This window comes from Pholis gunnellus (genome assembly GCF_910591455.1).
Source record: "Pholis gunnellus genome assembly, chromosome: 14".
Lineage (NCBI taxonomy): Eukaryota > Metazoa > Chordata > Actinopteri > Perciformes > Pholidae > Pholis > Pholis gunnellus.
This window is the reverse complement of record NC_136541.1, coordinates 5600697-5624845: the sequence shown is the minus strand read 5'-3', so window position 1 is coordinate 5624845 and position 24149 is coordinate 5600697. Positions and strand designations below refer to the sequence as shown.

Here is a 24149-nt window from a genome sequence, read left to right as displayed (position 1 = left end):
GGTTGACCTCAGGACACATTACGGGTGTTATGCTAGCATGAGAACGAAAAATATCTGCTTTGCTGGTTCAAAGGTTGGCTTAATGAGAATAAATCCAGGATGTGCGCAACCCAGCATTAGAAGTCATTAAGTTGTCAGGAAATAATTAGGTCTTTGAGTGAAGGTGTTAAATTGGATCTTGACCCGCAAAACGTAGCAAATCACAGCTATTAATGCAGGTAGTTGCAAATAGTTGCCCCTCTCTCTGCCTGATCTTCCAGTCAACTGGACAAACGTACTCCACTTTCAGAGTTGTCTTTTAGAACAGTGCTTACGGGCCGCTTCCCCCCCCCCCCCCCCCATCATTATAGCATGTAAGCCCTCTTAATTTAGCCCTGCTAGGCCGCCAAACAAATCCCCATTACAGCCACTAACTGCTTTAATGCTACCGTTTTAAGCTGCGTCTCTGGGAGGCCAAGAGACAGCATTATGTCCTGTGTGTGGCTTACACAGAGACAGAACTGGGGCTGTGCTACACCACAGTTGCACCGCTGCAAAACACGCCATTACACTGTGTTCTCATCAGTCACTGGTGATTTGAGTTTACTGTACTTACCTACTCATTTACTGAACTTCAACAATCTTATGTGAGGCCAATTAGTTGCTGCGTAAGTGCTCACACACACACACACACACACACACACACACACAGAGGCAGTTCACAAATGAAAAACACTGGAGAAATAAAGCACCCGAAATAGAAATTCCAAAAGGACTCTCTCTGCAACCAGACGTTTTTTTGAATGCCATCCAAACTCAGAATTCCCCATGTGTTTTTCATTTGCCTGCCCCTCTAAAAAAAAAAAGTGCACTTCCTTCTCTCTTTTGAGCTGAAACTTTCTGTAAAGTGGAGGAGGGGCTGCAAATTGAGAACTGAGCTGAGAAAGAAATTCAGCAATCTTGCAGGTCTTACCTTGACCTTTGTGGGAGTCAATGCCTGCCGGAGTCTCTATGGAGACTGGCTGTGACTTATTATTCTCTTCCAGGGGATGTTGGCCGGTTTCTTTGCTCGGGGACTGCTGGGTTTCACATTTGCCACTGCACGGCTGCTCTTTCCTCCTGAAACGGTTGGCTATGAGCTGCCACAGGGTTGGTTCTTCTTGAACCGGTTTGGAGGAGAGTTTTGTTGGACAGAGGGGTACCTCCATTACCTTGACCTTTCCCATGCTGTGGTAATGAATGTACTGCACGGCCCCGTCCTCAGTCTGCTCACTGGAAGTTGGAAGCGTTCTTCCCGTGAGGTACGAGAAAGGCCGCTGAGGCATTGTTGTCTCCTCGGCAGTACTAGTCCTAGAGTTCTCCTTTAATTCCCTTTCAGGTCCTAAAGCAACTTTGTCCCGGGGCCGAGTCCTCCTGATTCGCAGGCTGAGGCTCCTTCTTAAGGAGCTCAGTGTACTTTTTGGAGCTTCAGATTTACTGGATTTGGGAGACGATTTTTCATCTATGTCACTATCGTACTCCTTGCTCTTCTCTTGAGATGCTTTGCCAAAAAACCTCCAACGGAAGCCCCCTTTGAGAAAGCCTCCCTCGCTGCCTGTGCGACTGAAGCTCCTCTGGCTGTCTATCTCATCATCAGAGCCCCTCTTTCTGAGCTCCAGTACCGTCATACTGACGGGCCTGGGCTTCCTGTTCCTCTGGCGGATCCTGGGGATCACCTCTCCGGGGGCCGAAGTTCGCTGAGCCACAACGGTATTGAGGCCATCCACAGCCCTCAACTCAGCCTTCCTGGTCCTGTTCTGCTGGTTGTTTTCCAATATGCCTGCCCTCTGGAAGGGCTGCTGGGTCCGGGTCTCCGACACTACTGGGCCTGGGCCTGCCAGCATGCACACGCTCCTGGGCCTCCGCAGACGCCTTTCTTGTTCAAGTTGACAATCTCTTTGCTGCTTGACCGAGTCGCCATACATGCTCACCGTTCTCCTACCCAGCGGGGCTTCACCCTGTCGCGACCTTCGCAACACGGCCCGGGGCAGAGAGCTATGTCCCACAACAGCGCCATGTTCCCCCGAGACGAGCCCTTTAGCGTGGACGGTGACAGGTCGTAGTGTTGAGCTCTGAATGTGTTGCTCCTTGGCTGACTCTGCCACGTCTCTGCCTTGCTGCGAGGAGTTACCTGAGTACCTGTAAGGCTGTTTCAAAAACCTGTCCGTCTTCATTTTTCCCTCCACCTCCTCCAACTCCTCCTCATTCTCCTCCACAACTACCTCCTCTCTTTGACTCCCAGCTCTACCTGAGCAGCTCAGGGAGGGCCACCTGTCAAGCTCGTGCCGTGCCCTGCCCGGCCTGGGGCTGTTCTCCATTGGCACCATGCTAATTATCTCTCCTCCCGGCTGGCAATTCTCAACCAGGTTGTGGGCGACATGGCCCATTCCCAGCTCCGACACCGCCGCATATTCCTGTGTTTCGTTCAGGATTACAGAGATGTGGTAAACGGTTTTCCCCTGTTGGCCAATAGCTGTACTCCTCGGGGTCACATCCACAGTCCCACTGCTAAGGAAGAGCATGGCACTTCACTCAAAACTGATTCACTCACACATCCTCATTCACAAGCGTGTCGCAGTAGCCAGCGCTCACATTCTGAGCTGCTGAGATTCAGCTCATAAAGTCCTTCATTTGAAGACCAAATTCCTGTGCCAGGCATAATCCTTCACCTTTGACACGGGGGAAAAAAACTTCAAAGTTCGAGCAAAGCCTCGCTGCCACCTGCATCCTCTGGCTCCTTTACTCACACAGGCATTTAGATGGTAGCGGCTCTCTCCCCACACTTTGTTCTACTTTTCTTGCACAGGCAGATGAACAAAAGAAAAACTGGTTATCCACCGCTTGTTTTGCAACAAAGTGAAATCTGTGATAGTTGCAAAAGTTGCAACTTAGGGAAAATGAATCACCCTTCCTCTTTGGCAAGTTACGAACTGAGAGCAATCCTTGTTGTTGGCGGTGCAGACAAACCCCTTAATCTCTGAGCTCTTGCCATGCAGAGCATGAGGGAGTGTGTCTCTGTTTGAACTCTCAGCTGCCTTCCAACCCCCGGGACACATGGAAAACAAGGAACGGATCCCACAGGCTTTAAACACGCCCTCCTGATTTCTCCACAGCTGCCAGTGGGCCCCCGGAGACACACACACACACACACACACACACACACACACACAGACAAAAGTGAACACGAGATTGAGAGAAGACAGAGCTGACTACACGCCGCTGTAATCAACAAAGACTACCTACCATGAATGGACACTGTGTGTGTCTTCTGAAAACACAGAGAAGGGGGAAGAAGAGAGAATAGAGCTAACCAAGTTCTTTGGTAATTTATCCACATTTTGGAGACAGCCACGTCGTACTAAAATAAAAAGGGGTCGAGTATCGCTGCACTACTTGTACACAGTTTGGTCAAATCTCTGAGAGAGGAAAACTTACACAACATGAACAAATGCCTGCCTCTCACTACAGGGCCTAAAAAAAAACAAAAGTGCAAACCTAACCTGTGTTCGTAACATGAAGTATCCACACTGCTACACACCACGCTTCCAGTGGCTCCCACTACACAGCCCACACACAGTGGGAGAGCTCAAGTTTAATGGACCAAACAGCCGTTACAATTTTCCCCTTGTCCCATTTCCTCTTTTTTTCCCCACAGGTGTGGAGCTCTTTGACGCTTTGGTGAACTGAAATGGGGACATCAAATACGGGGCCATGGACTATATAAAGAGCTTCATCTGAATCAAGCCAGATTTCAGCTTGCTCGACTGTGCAGCACTCTCGTTACGGCGAGGTTTGGGCTGGAACACTGCCCCTTTGTGGTCAGAGAGAGAAACATGTAGGACACAGAAAGCGAGGAAATGTTCGCCTGAGGTTACATTGATATCAATTTGTTTTTTATGACACAACAACAGAACTACAACTCTCTACAATTGGGATATAATATTGAAACCTCTCATTAGAGCATTTGCTATATTAAGTATAACACAGGTGCATGATGATTTAGCATGTATTGCTTATGAGGGAGAAAACCTAGAACAAAATGACTGCCAATTCTCAGAGTGCGTCACTGTGGGAAATCATGACTGCGTCACTGTGGGAAATCCAGTCCAACTATGAAGCTGGAAGCTGCAGGCCAAGCGTCACAGCAGCATTTGATTAAAAAACTTATTTCTTTCATTAAAAAAGAACTCTTAAAGCCCTTGAATGGCAGAAAAATGTCAAAATGACATTACTTTAAGCTCATCTGCATCAAGGCCTGTGCCATTTCACACTATTTACAGTACGTGCGTGTACAAATATTTGAAGTGTTTCTTGTTGCATTACTTTCCTTCTGTGTTCCTATCAGCAGACTGAGTGGCAGTACAATGAAAACAATTGAAACTATTTAAGGTATTGTTCCAGGACACCCAGTTGCTTTACTTAAAACCACACACTGTAGACACACATACATAATCAGGGATATGTTGACATTGACTTATGAGAGACTATTAAGTAATACCAGTAAAATGTCAAGACGCCTCGACAGTGAAGTTAGGTCCCACGTTAAGCAGTCAAAGCTCACTGTGGCGGCCTTTACCTGAGTCTTTGAAGCAGGGGTTTGGAACGATATGAGGCTCATCGACGAGCAAACAGTCCTTTTCGCTCCACTGGATCTGGTGGTGTCGGGTTCGTCTACGGCCCCCGAAGCACAGCAACATAGTTTACATCAAAAGGAACTTCTCTACGACTCAAAACGAAGACATCCAGGTGCCTGAAATATCCTGTGTCAGTTAGAATCGTTGGTCATCCTTCTACTTCCCCTCTCCTCACGCGTCTTTTCTTTTGCTTCCATCAGGCATTGCTGTGAAAATCTCCAGGCCCTCTGTCGCTTTTGTCCAGCACAAAAAAAAAAAAGAGTCTTCTTGTGTCAGCTGCATCATGTTGTGGCCATGATTTGCCCTCCATGCAGACCCGATAATGTGGTTACCAGCAGAAGCCCGACCGCTTACCGGACAGTCTGAGGAAGTGGCCCATGTGTCATGGCTTTTCTTGGAGCCGGTTCCTACTGGTAAGTCTTAATGCAGGTGTTGGCTAACAACGTCCTACATGAGAAACACTGATAGGATTAAAGTTAATCCGCTATCCTGTTGTCTCTCGGTCCAGAGGAAACCCGGGCTGTGGTAAATCATGAGATTTCAAAGTACTGACAGAAACAGAGCTTCTCTTGTGCGCCCCTCTCGCCTCCTCTGTCCCACAGTTCAATGTTTCTCCTTCTTGAAACCGTATCTTGATGGCAGCTGGGAGGGTTTTTCAGAAAAACTGGATTAGCGTGTTTTGAGGTTCCTGAATTACCCTCCGCCTCCGTGTCACCGTGTACACATCAGTCTCGCTGTGAGCAGATGTCGTGCTGTGTGTGTGTCGGCCATTTATCTATTTATCTGTGTGTGTTTGTGTCATTGTTACAAACATGAGTGTGCTGTTGTTGTTTTGACAACATGTCTCTGATCTGACTACATTCAAAATCCCCACCAACACAAAAGAGTCACCTCTATCAGCAAGGCTGTCGGTAAATGTCATAAACAGAACGATACAAAGATGTTTTTTGTTGAATATCCCAAACGACCTTTTCCGCTTTCTACTGGCATTTTACAAATACATTACGTTGTTATTGTACATTTTTTTATAAAGTAAATCAGAAAACAACAGGGGCCATTTTCTTTTTATTTAATCTAATGGGAAATAACACAAAAGCAGGTATCCTCATAGAAAAACACCTCTTCTTGATTTAATTCAATAAGGGCTTATGCTTATCAATAGTATTTGCATTTTCAGTGGAGATAATCACATCACTAAGGTGATGCATACTGATTTGAAGATTGCATTCTACAATATTTTCAAAAACAAAACTCGCGGGACCTAAATTGTAATTTTCTGGTCATTTTGAAGATTTATTCTCAAGTTGCTGGTTTCGCATTTATTATTTTTATACAAAAAAGAAACAATTAACTAAATATGTATCCATGTATTTATTTGTTACATTTAGATTTACAAAGTTAGGAGTGCACTGTTAAAGTCTCTTCCACACAGTGAGGAATACGACCCATTAATCAAACAATAATACTGGATCAAAAGCCCAGATGTTGGCATCTGGACTGAAAATTCGATTTAAACTCTGAGCTAACTTCAACTTTTGAAATTACACGACCTCACTTCGGATGTCCCCACGCTGCAGTCGCCGACCACCGTAAGCCTGGAGATAACGCGGAGAGGTTTTCACAGTGTCATCAATTACCTTCAGGGCTTAGGCAATTCCAGGGGCCTGTGATGCCTTCTGAATACCTGTTAGCAGGAAGCTCGGGACAGATACGTTCCAACAGCAGACGTGACAGACGGGCAGCTCTGGCGTGTTTATATATATATATACGGACACAGACGCCGCGCCGGTGTTGTCTAGCATATTGCGTGATGCATCCAAGCCACGAGTAAAGCTTACTAACCCCTCGTCAGCATCGGAGCATGAGTCAGCGTGAGGAAGACGGCTGTGCACATATGTACACTCGTTCAAGGAGACAGTTTGCTTTCGTCTGGCAAAGGGGGGGCCACAGGAACAGTCGATGAAGGCGGCGACCTGACTTAGGATGATCAGCATAAGGCTAGTAGGTGGTTGTAGTCCTACGCTGCATACTTTCTTTTTTTTTTTTGTCAATAAGGTGTTGGTGATCTCATTCACACATACTCAACAGCAGCACGACTCACACCTGACAAGCCTCCAGCATCCGTAAGCGTGACTTTCTGAAAGCACAAACATACGTGTCATCCGCGGTATTCGGAGGTGTTCAGTGAGAGCTCTGCATGACAAAATCAGTGCCAAAGCTCGCGGCAAGTGACTCACATGGTTTAGTGAGAACTTTTTTTTTCAGGTATTGATGTCATGACTTTAAATATAGCCAAATGTGAGCATGTGAATGCACCGCACGAGGTGGGAATTATTCAGTTATCAGAAAGCGCCCTTGATTGGAGAGACGTCCGACCTGAGAGACAGTGATGGGCGTCATCACAGGCCAAACACATGCGCTCTGGATTTCTAATCAGCCCTGTACGCCATTGCTGCCCGAGGCTTCAATCATACCAAATGACTCCCGATACCATCGCCTGGATTATGAATTCTAGCTGGTTGCGAGCAAAGAAATGCAAGTATAGCTGTGCTCCATTTGGGTGCAAAAGACGGGATAATGTTGAGACTTAGTTCAAGTCTATACAAGGAAGAAGAAAAGAACAATTCTCAGAGCATTTCTTTAAATACTAGACATTGATCCAAAAATCAATATCATGTTAGTTTTACATCTCAAAAGGCAAAAAAAAAAACTACAACCAGAGCTCCCTGTGTTTATGTTTCCTAGTTCATTAAAGCATTTAGAGAGAGCTTTAACCAAACATACCAGGATGAGAGAAATTAGGTTGGTCCATGTCTCCATGAATGTCCCCATTAGTCTTCTTTTTTTTTTGTAATGCAATTTAAGGTCCTTACCTCCCTAATTACTTCTCTGCTTGCAGATACTCAGATACAGCGATACAGCCATGTTTAGCTACATTGCTAATAAGTGACCGTTCAACACAGAGACTTAAGAAGATGATGCACATCGAAGTAAGCCCAGTAGTGCGTGTCCAAAATCGCTGCCTATTTACGATATAGTGCACTACGTATACAGTTGTGTTGTGTAACAATAACTACATTTTTAAGCAAAAGTGACAAATATTGTCTGGCTCCACCTCATTTGTTACGACTATAATCTGCTTCCTTTCTTTCTGTGATGATAAACTGAAGCGCGGGACTGTTGGTAGAAGAAAACAAGCAATGATGACTTCACCTCAGGGAATTCATCTTTCACCGTTTTCTGCCATTTCATAGACCAAACGATTCATCTGTAAAATAATTGACAGACAAATCAATAGCAAAAATAGTCATTTCTAATTATAGTGCAGGTGCTATTGTTATTACATACTTTTACGTTTCATAAGCCATGTGTTCTCTGACTGATCAAGCCGCTGTGTGGCACATAACTCAGATTCTAAATCTGTCACTACATCTTTAAGGGAAAGAAAAAAAGAAGGAGGCGGGGGGGGGGGGATAAATTATCACGGTTAATTAGAAGTGTGGGCAGTCACAAGGGAGTTCCTCTGGAGCACTGATGTTTTCCTGGGTGTGACTATTCAGCCCTCTGTGGCACAAATTAACACTTGACGTGACTCCCCCGAAAAAATCACAAACACATCAGTCAAACTGTAAATTCCCTTGATAGATCTGCTTCATAGTTTAAAAAAAGAATCACACACACACACAGGAATGCATGTAAAAGCCCAACACTGCAATCAAGCCTCTCTCCCCCAAAATAATGTACATTAGTTATCTTCAAATGGCACGATGAGAACTGCTTGGAGACGTAATGTAAACAAACTGCAGTTTTGGTGTGACGTAAGCCAATCTGTGCATCTCTGCATGCAGGACACACACACACACACACACACACACACACACACACACACACACATACAGTGAAAATACGTGCAGCACCAGAGATTACACAATAACCTACCAATGTTCAAAAGAAAGACATTTACCAGACCCCTCTCACCCTCCCCCCTTTCTGCATCGCCACTGAATTAATATCTGCAAATGAATAAGTCAGGAAGCACCGTACACGGAGACTGAAGGGCTACAGACAGCAAGGAAAGTTTATGATAATTACGCTTGCAGTAGTGGTATTGAGCGTGGGTGTAGAGCTTTTTAAAATTCAGCTGCACTAGCGACGAGCATACGTCACCATTGCTCCACTGCAGAGAAAATGATAGGTTCGAGGACGTCTGTGGGAGGTGGTGAAAGAAAAAATTCCAGACGCTTCTGTCTCTAAAAATTCAGGTTTTAAGAGAGAGAGAGAGACAGCCTGAGCGTTTGTGTGGTGTGCGAGAGAGAAACGGAGAATGTATTAGATTGAATGGGAGAGAGACTGTGACAGAGTGTGTATTCGTTGCATAACCTGAGCTGTAAAAGCAACATTGATGCTCTCCACTAATTATCCCGTTTCCACTGACAGAACACACCAATCATGAAGTGCCAAGGATCAGTGTTTGTTTGTTTGCTGTGTGCGTGTGTGTGTGTGTGTGTGTGTGTGTGTGTGTGTGTGTGTGTGTGTGTGTGTGTGTGTGTGTGTGTGTGCGTTTGCCCCTGCAAATGTACTGAACATGCATGGGTGGATGAATAGGCGGTAGTCTTGACTTCATGACTATTGCTTCTCGCAACCATCACTACCAGCCCGCAGCCAATATGTTACTATTCGTTTGAAGTGTCAGATGAAGAAATTCGAGGTGCAGAAAACAGTGGGTGAGGTTTGCAGACTTGGCCGGAGAGAATGGAACAACTTAACACGGAAAAAAAAAAAGGTCAGTGTGGTTGAGGGGGAAACACGGAGGCATATAGCGGTTTGTAGGAGATGACAAAATGACCAGTGAGAGAACGTAGGAGGAAGCTGCGGAGAGATGCAACGATTCTACTGGCAGGTTTGTGTGGGCTGGTGGCTCCCAGTCCTCCTCCGCCTCTACACATTAGTTTGCAAACCCCCGCTCGCTTCTGGTGTCGTCTTTTCAAAATCGCCTTGTAAAACTCGGCTTTTATGCAATAGCTTCTGATGCATTCTGTAATCTTTATTACAATGTAGGAGTAGTAATATCGGTGTTAGTTTCGGTGTTAGTTTGGGTATTATTGCACAGCGACACAGAGAGACGATCATCGGGGAGCAGGGGATGAGATATGCTCGATTTTAGTGAATCAATTCACTGGAAACCATGACTAATGACAGCTATAATGTGCAGTAATTTGTTGGCATATCCGTGAAGCGCCAGAATACTAAGGGAGGTTGAGATGGAGGCCATTTTAAGGTGAAAGAAATCCCTTCAACCAGGCTCCGCCATCATTTAGGAAGAGAGCGTTCGAGTAGTGAAAGGTCGCGTTGCAGCTTCTCACACGTCACCCGCTTGCTCATCAATATCCATACCCTTCAAAACGATCATGCTACATGGATCCTCATCTTTCTCTAATTTCCTTCTTGCAACAGCAACGTGTCATGTTGTCACGCACCACCTGGCCTTCTGCTGCCTTCTTGTACCTCGCCGCCATCCTGTTACAATACTGCAGTTGTTCAAACAGATGGAACTGCCAATCACAGCGTTACTCGGCCACAAGCTGACGTCATCCTGCTATGACGCTGTAAAGTCACTTTAACTATTAAACCGACTTTGCTTTAATTCCGATTTTCATTTGTTGCCATTCTTCATAAGATGCTGAGATTCTAAATCATAACATGAGACAATATCATTGGTTCTTTCTGCGGTTTTCATGCAAAAGCCACAATCCTGCCATATATCTTTCTATTGCGTGGCTCTAGAAGAAGCAGAACATCTACAGCATATAATGCAATTCTGTTCGGTCTCCTCCTTTTCGCTCCTTTCAAGGCTTTTCTTTCCGTGCCGTTGCAAAGAAGCGGGCCAAGAATAGCGACACATTTGGGCACAAGCTCCCATGTAATTTCCCACGCCTTTTGTCTCCGTTCCTGCGCCGCCCATGCATGCTGAGACAATAAGCTGGGAGCTTCGTTATGAAGCTGACAACACCGTTTTACAAAGAAGAAGTCAGGAGGAAGACCGGTGTTCCTACTGACCCCCCCCCCCCCCACCACCACCACCACCACCACCACCCGCGCTAATAACACGCAAACCTATGCAGCAGCTGCTGACTGATCGAACACAGGAGTCTCTATTGGTTTCTATCAAGCTGCTGCAGTCCATGAACCTCAGGTTTACAAAATAAAAGACCCAGTGTCCCTCTGTTGAGGCCATTTGCGTACTGCAAAAAGTTATGTAATGAGTTTGCAGATACAGATAATGGCACCGGGTTTGTGTATTCAATGTGGGATTAATTGTTGTGTTCATTTAACTAGCATATCTGTGACTGATGAAAATCTCAAACGCTCGGCCTGTGAAATAGCTCTGGGAGATTTAGTTCCACAGGTGACTGACAATTAACAATTAAGCCACGCTCCGCCAGTTCAAGTTAAATGGCGCGCGGTGTGACGGCCGCCGTGGTAACCTGGGAGATTGATGGGCACAAAATGGAAGAGGTAAACATACAAAAATCTATTCACTTATAATATCTCAATATCAAAAAACACCAAATTGATTTCTTTCCCCCCCCTGTGGCTCGCACTGACCTGAAATCTTACCGAGGCTTCCAAAAGTGGGACTTCGGCGTGAAATTGAATAACTTTGAAATCATTTATACTCCACGTTGTGAAGCTCCATCAAAAAAAGTCCGACAGCCAGACACGGCGGCTTAGTTCCAGCTCAGTCGCTGACCCGCACCGTCTGAATGACACAGACGGCGAGGCTGGAGAGGTCGCCGCGAAAAACATCTCCATCCTAATTGGTGAAGTTTCACGACGGCTCAATTTGTCAAAGTCAGTATGGAGCGGTTACATTTATTTAGGCGCCCTTAACACAATGACGCGGCGTCCTGTCCTGGAGGAGGAAACCTTTAATAAGCAGAATGTGATTGAATTAGACGTGGGGACACTGAGTGATGGGTCTCCGACCAGTATTTCCTGCAATTTGGCTTTCGAGAAATGAGGTCCGCCTGAAGCCTTTTTGTTAAAATGTCAACTAAGTCTGGAAATGGCAGCAATGAGATGGACTAGCTGGGATATTAAGAAACAAAAAAACATACTCACATACTCACAAACGTCACAGTAACACAGAAACAAGAGCTTGTTTTAGTCTCTTTTTTTGTTCTTTTTCGGCATCTTTAACGTTAAATGTGAGGATATCAAAAGTGCTGATCAGAAGATTTGATTCTCCGCGGGACACCACAGCGTGCTGAGTCCACAGTTTCTGTGACTCCATCTGATAACTTTACTGCAGAGTCTTTGTCAGGTTTTGACACTGACAAGTGAAAGATTTAGAAACATTACAAAGAACTATTGGCCATCGAATCCTTCCCCCCAAAAAAGAAGAAGAAAAAAGCACCTTCATAATCACTCAAAATCAGAAAAAAACGAAAAGGTAGAAAAAACTGTAAAAGGCAATTTTGTAGGATTGAGGAAAACATGGAGGGGGGGGTCAAAAGCCTGTTTGAGATAAGTGCTGCGTATTCAACCTGCAGAGCAAACAGGGAAAAAATAAAATGTGCTTTGAAATCCTATTAACTGATATTCATCGAAACACCACGAGAAATCAACTCGACTTGCATCCAGCCTGGAGATCGAACTCTTCCAGAAGCTGACAAGCCATCTTTATTAGACGAGGGGGAGTTCTCGCTTTGGGAAGTGTCAGAATCTAGTCAGTTTAATGGAGGCACATATCTGCACCAAAGAGATATATCTAATAACTTCTGCAGCTCTGTGGAGAGTGTCCGAGCAGGCAGCTGCCACACAGTGAAGAACTTTAGGCAAACACCCATGATGCAGCAGTCAAATCTGCACTTTAAAGTGATGAAATGTCCAATTTCTGATATTTCTCATTTTATTAAGCATCGCAATATGCACATTTCCACCTCAAACCAATCACTGGCAGCAAAGAAAATTACATTTAAATTGCCATTAACAGGCATTTAATGAGCATGAGCGAAATATGCTGCACTTGAGATGCTGATGTGCCCCCGGTTTATATATTTCATCTACCAGAGGACTCTTGAATGCACTTAATAGAAAGTATCTTCAATGCAGAGCATGTACAGGCTGCATTATTATTCAGCATTACTGACTCGTTGAGATTTGAAGTGTCATAACCTCCTACACCTTCAATCCGTGCAAACTTTTCAGCAATTGACTCTTCCCCCATGCCACTGAGGTTGATTGTGTTTGAATATGATGCACAAAAGCACACAGACACACACACTCTCCACAGGCATCCCATATCTTTCCCTGTGTAATCCAAAGTGAAGTCTGCAGCCTAATGAGCTGAGGATTTTGGTTCGTGAGACTGTGAAACACAAACCGTAGCAGCAGAAATGACGTGAAATGAACGTGATCACCTCCAGGTTCTCCTCCTCCTTCTCCTCCTCCTCCTCCTCCTCCTCCTCCTCCGTCTCTTCATCTTTAACTCGATCATAATCCGCCCACAACCCCCCCCCCCCCCCCCTGCGCTTGCTGAACAATGCATCAGCAGCCTCCCCAGGAGAAGGGAGACCTGCTCTTTAACTAGACCCTTACAAATAAGCCGCCAAGATGCCCCGGCTCTATCTGTTCCCACACCTTCTGGGAAGATGCGCTTCTATAATGCGATTCTCCGTTACGTAACCCGGCGTGATGAATAACCGCAGACTCTCCAAGATTTATGAAATCCAGGGGAAGCCCCCCCACCCCAACCCTGCCTGATCTACAATACTAGGAGATGCCAGTTCTGCTATTTTTTACTCTGGCATCTCCATTGGTACTGTGGTTTCTGAGGTCACATGGCTGCCCCCCCCCCCCCCCCCCCCCCCCCCCCTCGGAGAAGCACACTGCTGCAGTGCACTATTTCTGGGCTCCAGGAAGAGGCAGGTGTGAGCGCTTGTGGGGGGGGGGGGGTAGAAACCTGCTGAAAGGTGCTACAGCAATCCGCTGCTTCAGGACTGATGGTGGAAAGATACCGCATGGTGCAAAAATAAATAACTGGTACGCCAACCCCCCCCCCCCCCCCCCCCCCCCCCCCCCCTCCCCATGTTTTACCTCTAGCGTGACGGAGGCAGTTTAATCAAGACACGGTCAGAGTTTGGGGATCAGAAAGGTAAAAGCTGGCGTAGGTTGCTGTTGTTTCTGACAGATCGTCTGGATTGAGTCGGGAACCGGTTGCATGGCCGCCGCCGCCACCGCTGCTGCTGCTGCTGCTGCTGCTGCTGCTGCTGCTGCATGCCAATGAGATCAGCACAGCAGCAGTGTCAGTTTTACGCCTCATCACAGTGACAGCTGCAGGACGGTCGGCATTATGTCGACATCAAGACTCCCTTTGCCCATGTCCATCTAGTGAAGAAACAGGACTGGTGCATTCAGAAGGGCTGATAAAGAACTCTATGACTGACAATAGCAAAAAGGCCAGATGGCGGAGACAGCGTCTCAGTAGACGTCTTGTGATAATGTACACCAAAAGTCATCTTTTAGTGTATCTGGCTGGACAAAGAAACATGTCCAGTATCTCAGCTATTCGCTCTCCGAATGCCACATAAGTCCTGCACTCAATAAGTGTGTAGCTTGTCAAGCAGGAAACTGAATTTGACACACAGTACAATGATGTTATGTTGTGTTTTAGGGCAGTGGTTGCCAACATTTTTGGCAAATGGCCCCTTAAGAGAAGCAGTGGTTTGCTATTAGAGGTCTGGGAGCCCATCCAATAATTAACAAGAAGAAATAAAGCTAATGCTCGTAGAAAACTCTGATCCTCAGGATGGGAACCACTGTTTTAGGGCATGACTTCCTGTGCCAAGAAACTCAAATTCATCAGTTAAATAATCTCAGATTTCTAAATAGATACGCCTTTTTGTTAAATCCCAGTTCAAGGCACGGTCAAGATAAAAAGCATGCAGTTTTGGGCTTTTTAGGAAATTAATCATGCAACAGGAAATAGAAATAATGAAAACTGACCGGGCTCCACTGAATTTATTATAAACAAAAGACAAGGTTTTCCAAAGGACTGTGTAATGAACACATCCATGTTGTTTGATGTTATGCATCTGTATTGGTACGCAGTCAGAAGCACTAGTCTACCTTAATGTACCAGGTGCCATTAAAAACAGGATCAAACGGATGATTAATGTCCCAGAAAGCTAAAAAAATAAATGAAACTGCCCAAGTTTAAATTGAAAACCAGCTGAAACGGGGTCTGTTTCTAAACAACTGCTTGCAAGAGAAGGAGAAGAACGACACCGCCTTCCCATTAGACGAGGCTTACTTCATTATCATCACACCACAACCTGAACATATTCCAGTGACATCACTGCTCTGCTTTAATCGTGTACCGACGTCGAGTTATAATCTCTCACCTAATGAGAGCTGGGAGACGAAGCCTGTGGAAATTAGCCTGCTGTCACGTTGAGTGACTGTTTTAAGGAACGCCATGTTGAGAGGTGATCAGATAAAAAAATAAAAAATTGATTTTTACTCTAATGCATAAATTAAAGGAGTGATGATCCTGTGGGCTCGGCGCTCCCAAACAGGCTGATGTGAATATAAGCTCCTTATTGGGCTCGCTGGAGCCGGAGAGTCTGTCAGTAATGGGAATGTTCGTTCACAGTCCACCGCGGGTTTTGCGAATAAAAGTTATTCGATTCAAGGATTTTTATGGGCGTCGGGTACAAAACTACATTGCTGCGATGATTTAAATGAACACCCGGCAGTTTCAAGTGCGCAAAAGAAGCAAATATTTAGGGGAAACAGGTGACTTGAGTGTATATACTTGCAGCGTCAAGTCTCCTCAAAGCGGTTCAAATTAACTTCCTGTGTAAACCGTGTAAGGAGGTAAATGCATGTTTGCCTGCGAACTACTTCTACAGATAAGCAGCTGCTCTCCGGGATTCAGTCTCATTTGCGCTGGCTTTCACTTTCGTTGACTTTGCTTTGAAAGCACACACACTGGGAAAAGTCATGACACATGCACATTCGGTAGGAAACAAACACCGCGGAGAATGCATAACTTACACCGAGGCCGTATACTTTGCCAGGATCCTGCGGGGCCCCGACCGCGAATAAACTCTCTCGACTATTCTAAAGCTCATTCTAATAATACAGACATGTGGGAGCGGGGACTGCTAATTATCCTCTTCACGTGTAAATAGCTGCCCGCGTTCTGCTGTAATCCTGTACGCGTCTCCATCTATATCTCCTAATTGTCCAGCAATGACTCATTCTGCAACAGATCTTAAGGCCCAGAGAAACTTGTATCCATCTATCATGGTATTAAAGCTTACTCACTCACGGGTAATGTCACGCGTTCGCCTTGATGTATTTCAGCATCATGAAGACAGACATTGCTACTTATTTTATGGCTTGTGAGCGGAGGAAACCATCGCATCTCTTAAAAGCTGATATGGCTGATTTAAAGACCATCAGAGGAGCAACTTGATCGCCGTCCTCTGCTATCGTGATACGGTGTGTGTGCCATCGAATATGCAGCTTTAAGCAAAAGTCACACTGCAGCCCTTTAAAGCTCAGACTTCTCTTGAGATTATAAACTTGCCTTTCCAGATAATTGTGACAGAAATGACTCGAAATGTGAGGGGGAAAAGGACGTCTGCAATTAAATATACAGGTCACTTGGGGAAAGTGCCTTGACCGTCCTTGTCCGCTCAACCGAGACCAGAAAATAAATGAGAAATACAGTCAGTCAAGTGATAAGGACGGAGCATAACGATGGCACACGGGCCTTTTTTCAGATACTCCAAACAGACTTCCAGATCTGCGGATAATAACCAAAACACAACAGCATCTGTGCACAGCCCCTGGAGAAGGGACAGCTGCAGACAGTAAACAAATAGCTTATCTGACTTTAGCCAACAACCGAGCACTGCTTTGACACAATAAACGGAGGAGATTCATTTAAATCCCAACATAAGCTCTGCCCACGCTACTGCGCAGAGACGGGCACAGCACAACAGACACTCTCCCGCAACCCCCGGCGCTTATGGGTAATGCCATTTGTGTTGCAGCGGCTGCTGCCGTAGTCCCGCTTCAATTTGACGTGGCAAACCTAGTTTGCACCTCTGTCAGCTGCAAAGGTATAAACAAAGAGTTTCACATCAGAGGTCAAAAAGAAAAAACTCTCCCGGCGTGTATGCGGTGGCAGAGCGTTACCACAGGGGGTCGCTGTTGCTGTAGGAAAATACTCAATATATTTAGGGAGTAAAGCATAAAATCATCTGGAGCTAGAGCAGATTTTTTACTACTTCACGAGGAAACGTAGGGAATCTCAAAGAGGAACAGATAGTACAGACTACATGCATGTTTGCAGGGTAACCATTTGTCATATTTTCTAAAATCCTGTTAAACAGATATCTAAGATATCTTTTAAGCACAGATATTTAAATCTTACAGCATACAAAAACCATGGATCTTGAATGTTAGCCACAGCAACACAGGAGTACAAATCTGCCAGCTTGTGCTCACTGTGGACAATCCAGCACCAGCATGCACGGAGAGGTTGGAAGATGGATATTACATAAGAAGCTCATCAGTGGGGTAGTGGCCCACGCACTCCGCATCCTCAGTGGAATCTCTCGCTGTTGATCGGCCTCTCACTCAAAGTAAGAACAAAATGGCTGAGGTGACTAGGCTGGGGGGGGGGGGGGGGGGAATGCAGCAGAGAGGCTGTAAATTGATGTGAATAATTAGCCATTAAAGAGATGCTACTCGGTGCAAATGAACCGGGCGCCCATATGATTCAGGAGAAAAGGCAGCGTTAGAAATGATCAAATGCTTCAGGGAAGGGAATGCTAATTAGCCCATTAATGCATAACAAACATTATTTATGCATGGCAATATGGAGATTGCTGTTGTTTCCAATGTGGATCCACTTCCTTTTGTCAGCAGAGAGCAGAGCGTGGTCAGTGGGGTCTTCACCGCGGTTAGAGTGAGTACTAATGTAAAAACCACACAATCCTTGACCTTTAATACCAGGCTGCGGGTTTTATTCTATGCAGCAGTTTCTGTAGGAGTTTGAGCTCATTGCACCTACCGAGTGTCAACGAGAGGAGTGAACCGGACTGCATTAGCATGGAGACATTATTTCAAGAGTAATTTAAGCAGTTAATTGATGATTAATTCATTATTTGAGTCAGTTTTTCAAGCAAAGATGCCACACGTTAGCTGCTGACAGCTTCTCAAATGTGATGCTTTGATGCTTTTCTTTGTCGGATCGGAATATTTGAGGGTTTTTGGAGCAATTTCAATACTTCAGGTTGGTCTACTGGGATTTTTATGGGCTGAAATGATTAACAGAGAAAATATTGGGCAGATTAATCAATCGTGAGAATAATCGGTAGTTGCAGCCCTACATTTGGGGAATCTTCAATATTTGGACTGTTGGTCAGACAAAAAAGCAAGTTTAAGAGGTTACTTTGGTATTTTGTTTGTTTTATTAGACAAACGATTAATCGGGATATAAAGGCAGATGAATAGATAGTCAAAAATACAAAAGAATTGGCATTTTGGCAACTATGAAACTAGTTTCAGACTCCTTTTCTGTCGGCCCGGTCATTAATTCATCAACTAATCCTTTAAGCACTACCTGTGCGGCAGCTACAACACGTGGTGCGAGGCCTTCACGTTCGATCCGTCTAAAACAGCAGCCAGAGGAAGGACAGGTCCTCTTCCACCAGGTGGTCGCCGATTGTGACGTTTTCACAAACCCGCTGTCGGGCCTCCAGCAGCAGGCACGCCGCAGAGGCAGAGGTTCCCAACGCGCCAACGCTCCCCAACGTGTCACGCTGTCGTCACCCACCTCATCTCCCAGCAGAGAGACGCGACGGTCACCACCGCCGTCAAACAGGCGGCAAATCAAGCCCCCGTGTGCTGCAGGCTGTGTGCCAATCGCCTGCCTCCGCTCTCACCGGCCCACAAACCCGCGCTGACTCCACGCCCACTTGCCACTCCGCTGAACAGGCAACCAGTTGCCGTGGCAACCCCAAAAGCCCTCGCGCCTGTTTAAGTGTCAAGACAAATTTCACATTTTATACTTGCACAAACAGTTCAGTTTTCATTCATGAATCTTATTTCCACATCTGGCCCCGTCTCTGTTTCTGGAGCTCAAATCTGAACTCTGACTCTCTCCAAATGTAAATTGCAATGCGGCGTCGAAAAATCTGGCAAACATACACTCAGACGCTGTTCTCCATCAATGTCTGTGTCTTACAGAACTATATGAAACCGCCGCAGCTTCACAAAGTAGGCCACGATGAGCAGAGAATAACCGGATAGAGATCATCTTCAAATAGCTACGATAGATGAGCGTAATTTGAATCCCAATTACTGTGCGTCGTTTCCACCAAAGCAATGTAGAAATGAAGCCGGGATGAAACGGAGCCAAAGCCATAAAACAAATAAATGATCAAATAAAAGCAACTAAACAAACATTATATTAGCAAATGGCAAGAGTCTCAGTTACATAACAGGAGCGGGTGCAACTTACCTGTTAAGTAACAGTGATGAATACAGTGAAATCACGAGCTCATGCTGGCGTTTAACACGTTTGCACAGACCTACAGGTTTGATAAGTGAGGCTACATGGCGACCACGATCCAAAGTCACAGCGCTGCTTGTTGTTGTTTTCTTTTTAAATATGACCTGCAGACACAATTCTGAAATGAGCTGCATTATCTTTATTCAATTTCTAGTATTTCATGAAACTATTCACACACTAATGTCCAGTCCAGAGTGATTTTTGTCACCCGAGCATCGACTCCACGCCTTTGACTGATGCACAGATATCCGACGAACCGACACCATTTCCTGTCTCTATCAGAAAACAACATGAGTTAGGAAATTGGAAAAAATGTCTATCTGCTGTCTGGCTTTGTGTCAGAGAGAAGAAGAAGAAAGAGAGAGAGAGACAGAATAACAAGCAACATTCAGTTCAACTCAGCTGCTGTTGCATTCATCAATGCCAACGCTTTGTCAAAGGGGGGCGTGACACACACAGGCAAACTCACTATGAAGCACACGCACACACGCACACACGCACACACACACACACACACACACGGCTGGAGGCCGACGCTGTGCTCATCAGTGTCACTGTCGCCGAGCCCCTCACTGCACAAATCACAGCAGGGGTGCACGCGATGGAAGGAAGAGGATGCTTACATAAAGACGAACAAAGGACTTGCGGGATGCAAACAAACAACCCCTGGCATGAAAACAGACAAACACTAAAGATAGAGGAGAAATCAGTAAAAACAAAAACTGGAGATAAGCACACAGAATCAGGTTGATTGCGAGACTTCCATTGATGCTTTTTCCAAAAGTGGGAGTCTCACACACACACACACACAAACACCGCAAAATGGTGGCGCAACTGAACTATAAGCTGAAGAGTTGCACATCCGCAGACTCACAAACAAACAAGCTCCATTATCAAGACTGGCTCAGTGTTTCCATGGGTGTTGCATCTCTTAATTCCTCATTTCTAGTCTACATTCAACAGAGCGCTGCTGTCATGCTCTGTACAGCCGCCCACGTTCACCCTCGCAGAGTGTGAGAGAAAGGAAAGAGAGAGGGGGGGAGAGAGAGAGAGAGAGAGAGTGGGAGGGAGGTAGAAGAGAAAACCTTGCTTTCAAAGTGAGAGACCAGCGATACATTATGGAAGGACAAACCATATTGCTCCATGCTGTTTTATTCTTACAAACCACTACATGACAAAACAATACACGCGCACATATTGTAGAAATCCGAGGCGGCATGCCAGGCCTTGATTACTGCAGTCCTGGTTGCACGGCTGAATAGAGCCGAAAGGAAGTGCAATCTAAATCTACGCGTGTTTATGTTCTCAATATAAACATGTTTACCCTCCCTAAACTTCAGCAATTTCCTGACAAATTAATTCTTAATGAAAAGAAGAAAAAGAATCCTTGTATTTGAGACGCCGATTCTGAAGATCCGGGTCTACTGTTTATCCCTCAGGTCAGAGCAACATTGATTTTTATGTGGTAAAAGAAAAACTCGTGCTTCTACGTTTCTCTAACACACCGATAATACAAGACTTTTCTGTCTAGACAAGATTCAAATCCTGAATACTGCAGCATCATTATGGAAGCTGCGTTTCTGAAACACAGCTTTCATAATTAGGGAGCAGAAAAAAAAAAGAAAGCAGTCATGTTATGTAAGACCAACAAATTTCCATCCGAAAAACCTGTAAGATCTTAAAATGGCAGAGGTGGAGGACTGCAGCTACCAGTCCACACCACTGGGGTCATGTCCTCTCCATCGTGTTAGCAACTTGAGAGAAGCCTTCTATAAGCTGATTACTACTTTTTGAAGACATACGTTTACATTTAACTACTTATTGACCAACAGAATAATAAATAAATAAGGACTAAGTGTGGAGAGAGCTTTAAAGTGCCCTGTGGACCTTCATATTTGGGGAAATTAAGTTCCCAGGAAGAGAAATTCGCAAAAAGAAATGCAGAATAAAATAACAAACCAATGGGAATCATGTAGGGACTTGACTGATCTACGTTACTATAAGATCCCTCATGACCATGACCCATATTGCTGGGGAGGAGGGGGGATTTATCAGAGGCAGTTCATCAGTGAGGATGAGCTCATCTCCTGGGACGAGACTCGTGGCTCATATTCAAGGCCGCTCGCTCGGGAGCAAACAGCAAACACTGGCACCCAAACACGGCCCTTTATGACTTCCTGTCCTCGTCTCCTCTCCCCCGCAGGCCACTGAGCTGACAGGAAATGAAAGGTGGCCACCAGAACTAGTTTGACTGGTAGTTATGGCGGAAGACAGGAGCGGCAGCGGAGATAATCAGGTTTTGGCAGCAGAGGTCCGCTGAGCAAACTAAAATCATTTCACCATGCAGCCTGAATTCCATCTGGCTTACCGACCACACTGTCAGAGACAAAATGTTCCTTCCTGTAGCTCGCTACAAAGCATTAAACCTGGGTAGAGAGGGGATTACTGCACTCTCCCTCTCTGCTAACATCACCAATTAGCCAACCTTGTATTGAATGAAATGACAAGAGGGTCCAGACTGACACTATCTGATACACTCTCCATTAGCCGCTGCAGGAATAGCATTATTAATAAGGAGTGCAGCACACGGCAGCCAATATAGAAGTACAGCATACAGTGTGAACACACGCTCGGTGCATCTTCCATTTGGGCTCGTTATTTTTGCAGGCAGGTATTAGGCAGCAAGCAGACTCATTACTCGGAGAAAGATAGCTTTCTGCAGTTCAGTGGCCTCCGGGGGAATAGAGCACAGAAAGAGACGAGGCACCGATGCCTCGATTTTGACCTTAACTGCTCTATTCAGGCGGTTGCCCGCAAAAGAGGGAGGAGGGAAAGAAAAGCCTTTTTCTTAATACTTTGAAATTAAACCTTCACAGCAAAGAATATAAAGACTACAGAATAACTGCTGGGGGAGCAGCTTGATAGCAATACGGCCGAAAGTAATGCTTCTCTGCAGCCTTTTAACTAATCCGCGGTCCAGGGATTTGCTCTTACGGGCATGTTTTGGCTGCCAGATGAGCGAGATGCTGTCTTGTTGAGAGGCAGGGCGGCCTACGTCAGCACTGCAGGCTGCTGTCCAGCCCCGCGGAGCGAGGGCACAGGACAGACAAGCGGGAGCTGCAAAAAAAAGAAAGAAAAAAAGGCCCCTTCCCTCCAGGATTTTCCTCACGAGCCTGGCGGCGCTCCGAGCCCGCGAGTATAATTCTGCCACCAGGCCAGTCCCTGGCATCCTTTCCAGATGGTGGCGAAACAGCGGGGCGAAGAGGCAGATTAGGGAGAGAGCGATGACTGGTTCCTGACTACACATCCGGTGGCTGAGTCCCATTCTCCTCCTTCCCGTCATGTGCCAGGCATGGAGGCCGCGGAGGCCGGATGCTCCCCTGTCTTTGTGCTTCAGCGGGGTTTTTAAGCTGCTTATTAGTAAGAGGACAAGATGCTGTGGCAGAGCCGTATTGTTGATGCAACGCAAACACCGACAGGGGAAATACAAAGCCATTAAAAGTACACGTATTGATTTGTCCAGGGCAGGCAGCTGCTCTCCACTGCCATTGTTTGGTTTTTATAAATGACAAATACTGAAGTGAAAAAACCAGACAGGAAAAGACGATTGTAATTAAAATTAAATTCTATTAAAAGCAACAGATTAACTGCTCTGGCTGCATGCACATCATTACATAAACAGCATACAAGCTGAAATTCTAATTTGACTTAAGCTTCATTGTAGATAAGTGTTGTGAGACAAAAAGTTTGTAATAATTAAGGCCTTGAGCACGAGCGAATCTTTGTGTGAGAGCGAGAGAACGAGACAGAGAGGACGAGGATATGAATGTGCAGCAGAATGAGTGCGACACGGCTTAAAGACGGAGAGAGTATAAGAGAGAGGAAGAGAGCGCGTGTCACAGCAAATTTCACACTCCCAAGACTGGCAAAGCGGATCCTCTTCAGCGAGCGTGGAAAGAGTTGCATCAGCTTCTATTTTCTCAAACTTTTGGAAAAGACTTTCATGAGATGCTCCTGCCCGAAATGCTGCTATGTGATGCTGGAAGAATGCAAAAAGAAAAGCAGCAGAGAAAGAATCGGAGACTTCCCCCTTTGCTCGGAAAAGTTGATGAGACGAGGAAATGTGGCAACTCTGGCAAAAAAATATGAGCGTTTCAATTTTCTGGCCTCAAAGCGCACTGCAGTGAAGAAATGAGAGGATGGATTGTGTCATGGCAAAGGAAAGGACGTACATGTCTTTTTGTCAATTTCGGCCAAATTGCTATCATTACCAATATGTGCACTCTGAGAGCCCCGACAACAGGACGGTTATGAATCATCCAAAATGCCGGTCATTTTCTATCCTCTCCAGATTACATAAAGGAACGAGTAAGAAGAGAGGAAAGGGGTGAACAAAGAGGAAGAGGAGACGAGGAACGCTCACAACAACTCGGGCAAAAGTTGCTGTGCTGTTGTGGCGGCACTGGTTGATTTATGACCGTCCTGTTTTAAGTACGAGGCTGCAGATCTTACGTAACTCCATTCAACCGAAGAAACCCTGAGCCAATCCACAGGACGGCAATGAAAGATACCTGCGCCACCTGTGCCCATGTTCCTTTGTTACATCCCAATGATTTCACAGTATGGTCGGGACTGGAAGAGCAAAGACAAAACGCCGGAGCCACCTGGATCACAAAAGCCTCCCATCAGCAGACGCTTTTGTCGACTCTCGGGTCTTCAAGCCAATTACAACACATACAGCATCTGATGTTTTTCAGGACATCACACATAAAAGCATACTTATAAAGTCATTTTCTACTTTGATCTGCCAAAGCACTGTATTGTGATGTGTATTTAAATAAGTGAGCCAATTTTCACAAATACTGCTTGAAGAGCTAAAACAGAATTATAAATGGCATGTG

At 45.5% G+C, this 24149-nt stretch overlaps 1 protein-coding gene across 3 annotated transcripts in view; it reads right to left on the bottom strand.

Annotated features, from left to right (window-relative positions):
* The window catches only part of agap3 (ArfGAP with GTPase domain, ankyrin repeat and PH domain 3), a gene marked incomplete at both ends in the record, with an annotated part of 111145 nt that overhangs the window by 67625 nt on the left and 19371 nt on the right, over nt 1-24149 (bottom strand). Inside the window, one exon of one of the 3 annotated variants that reach the window (XM_079172846.1) lies at nt 953-2540. The exons of the other annotated variants lie outside the window; for them this stretch is intronic. Coding sequence (XP_079028972.1) covers nt 953-2540 — 1588 coding nt within the window. Of the gene's footprint in view, nt 1-952; nt 2541-24149 lie in introns of those variants that run through there. 3 annotated transcript variants of the gene reach the window in all.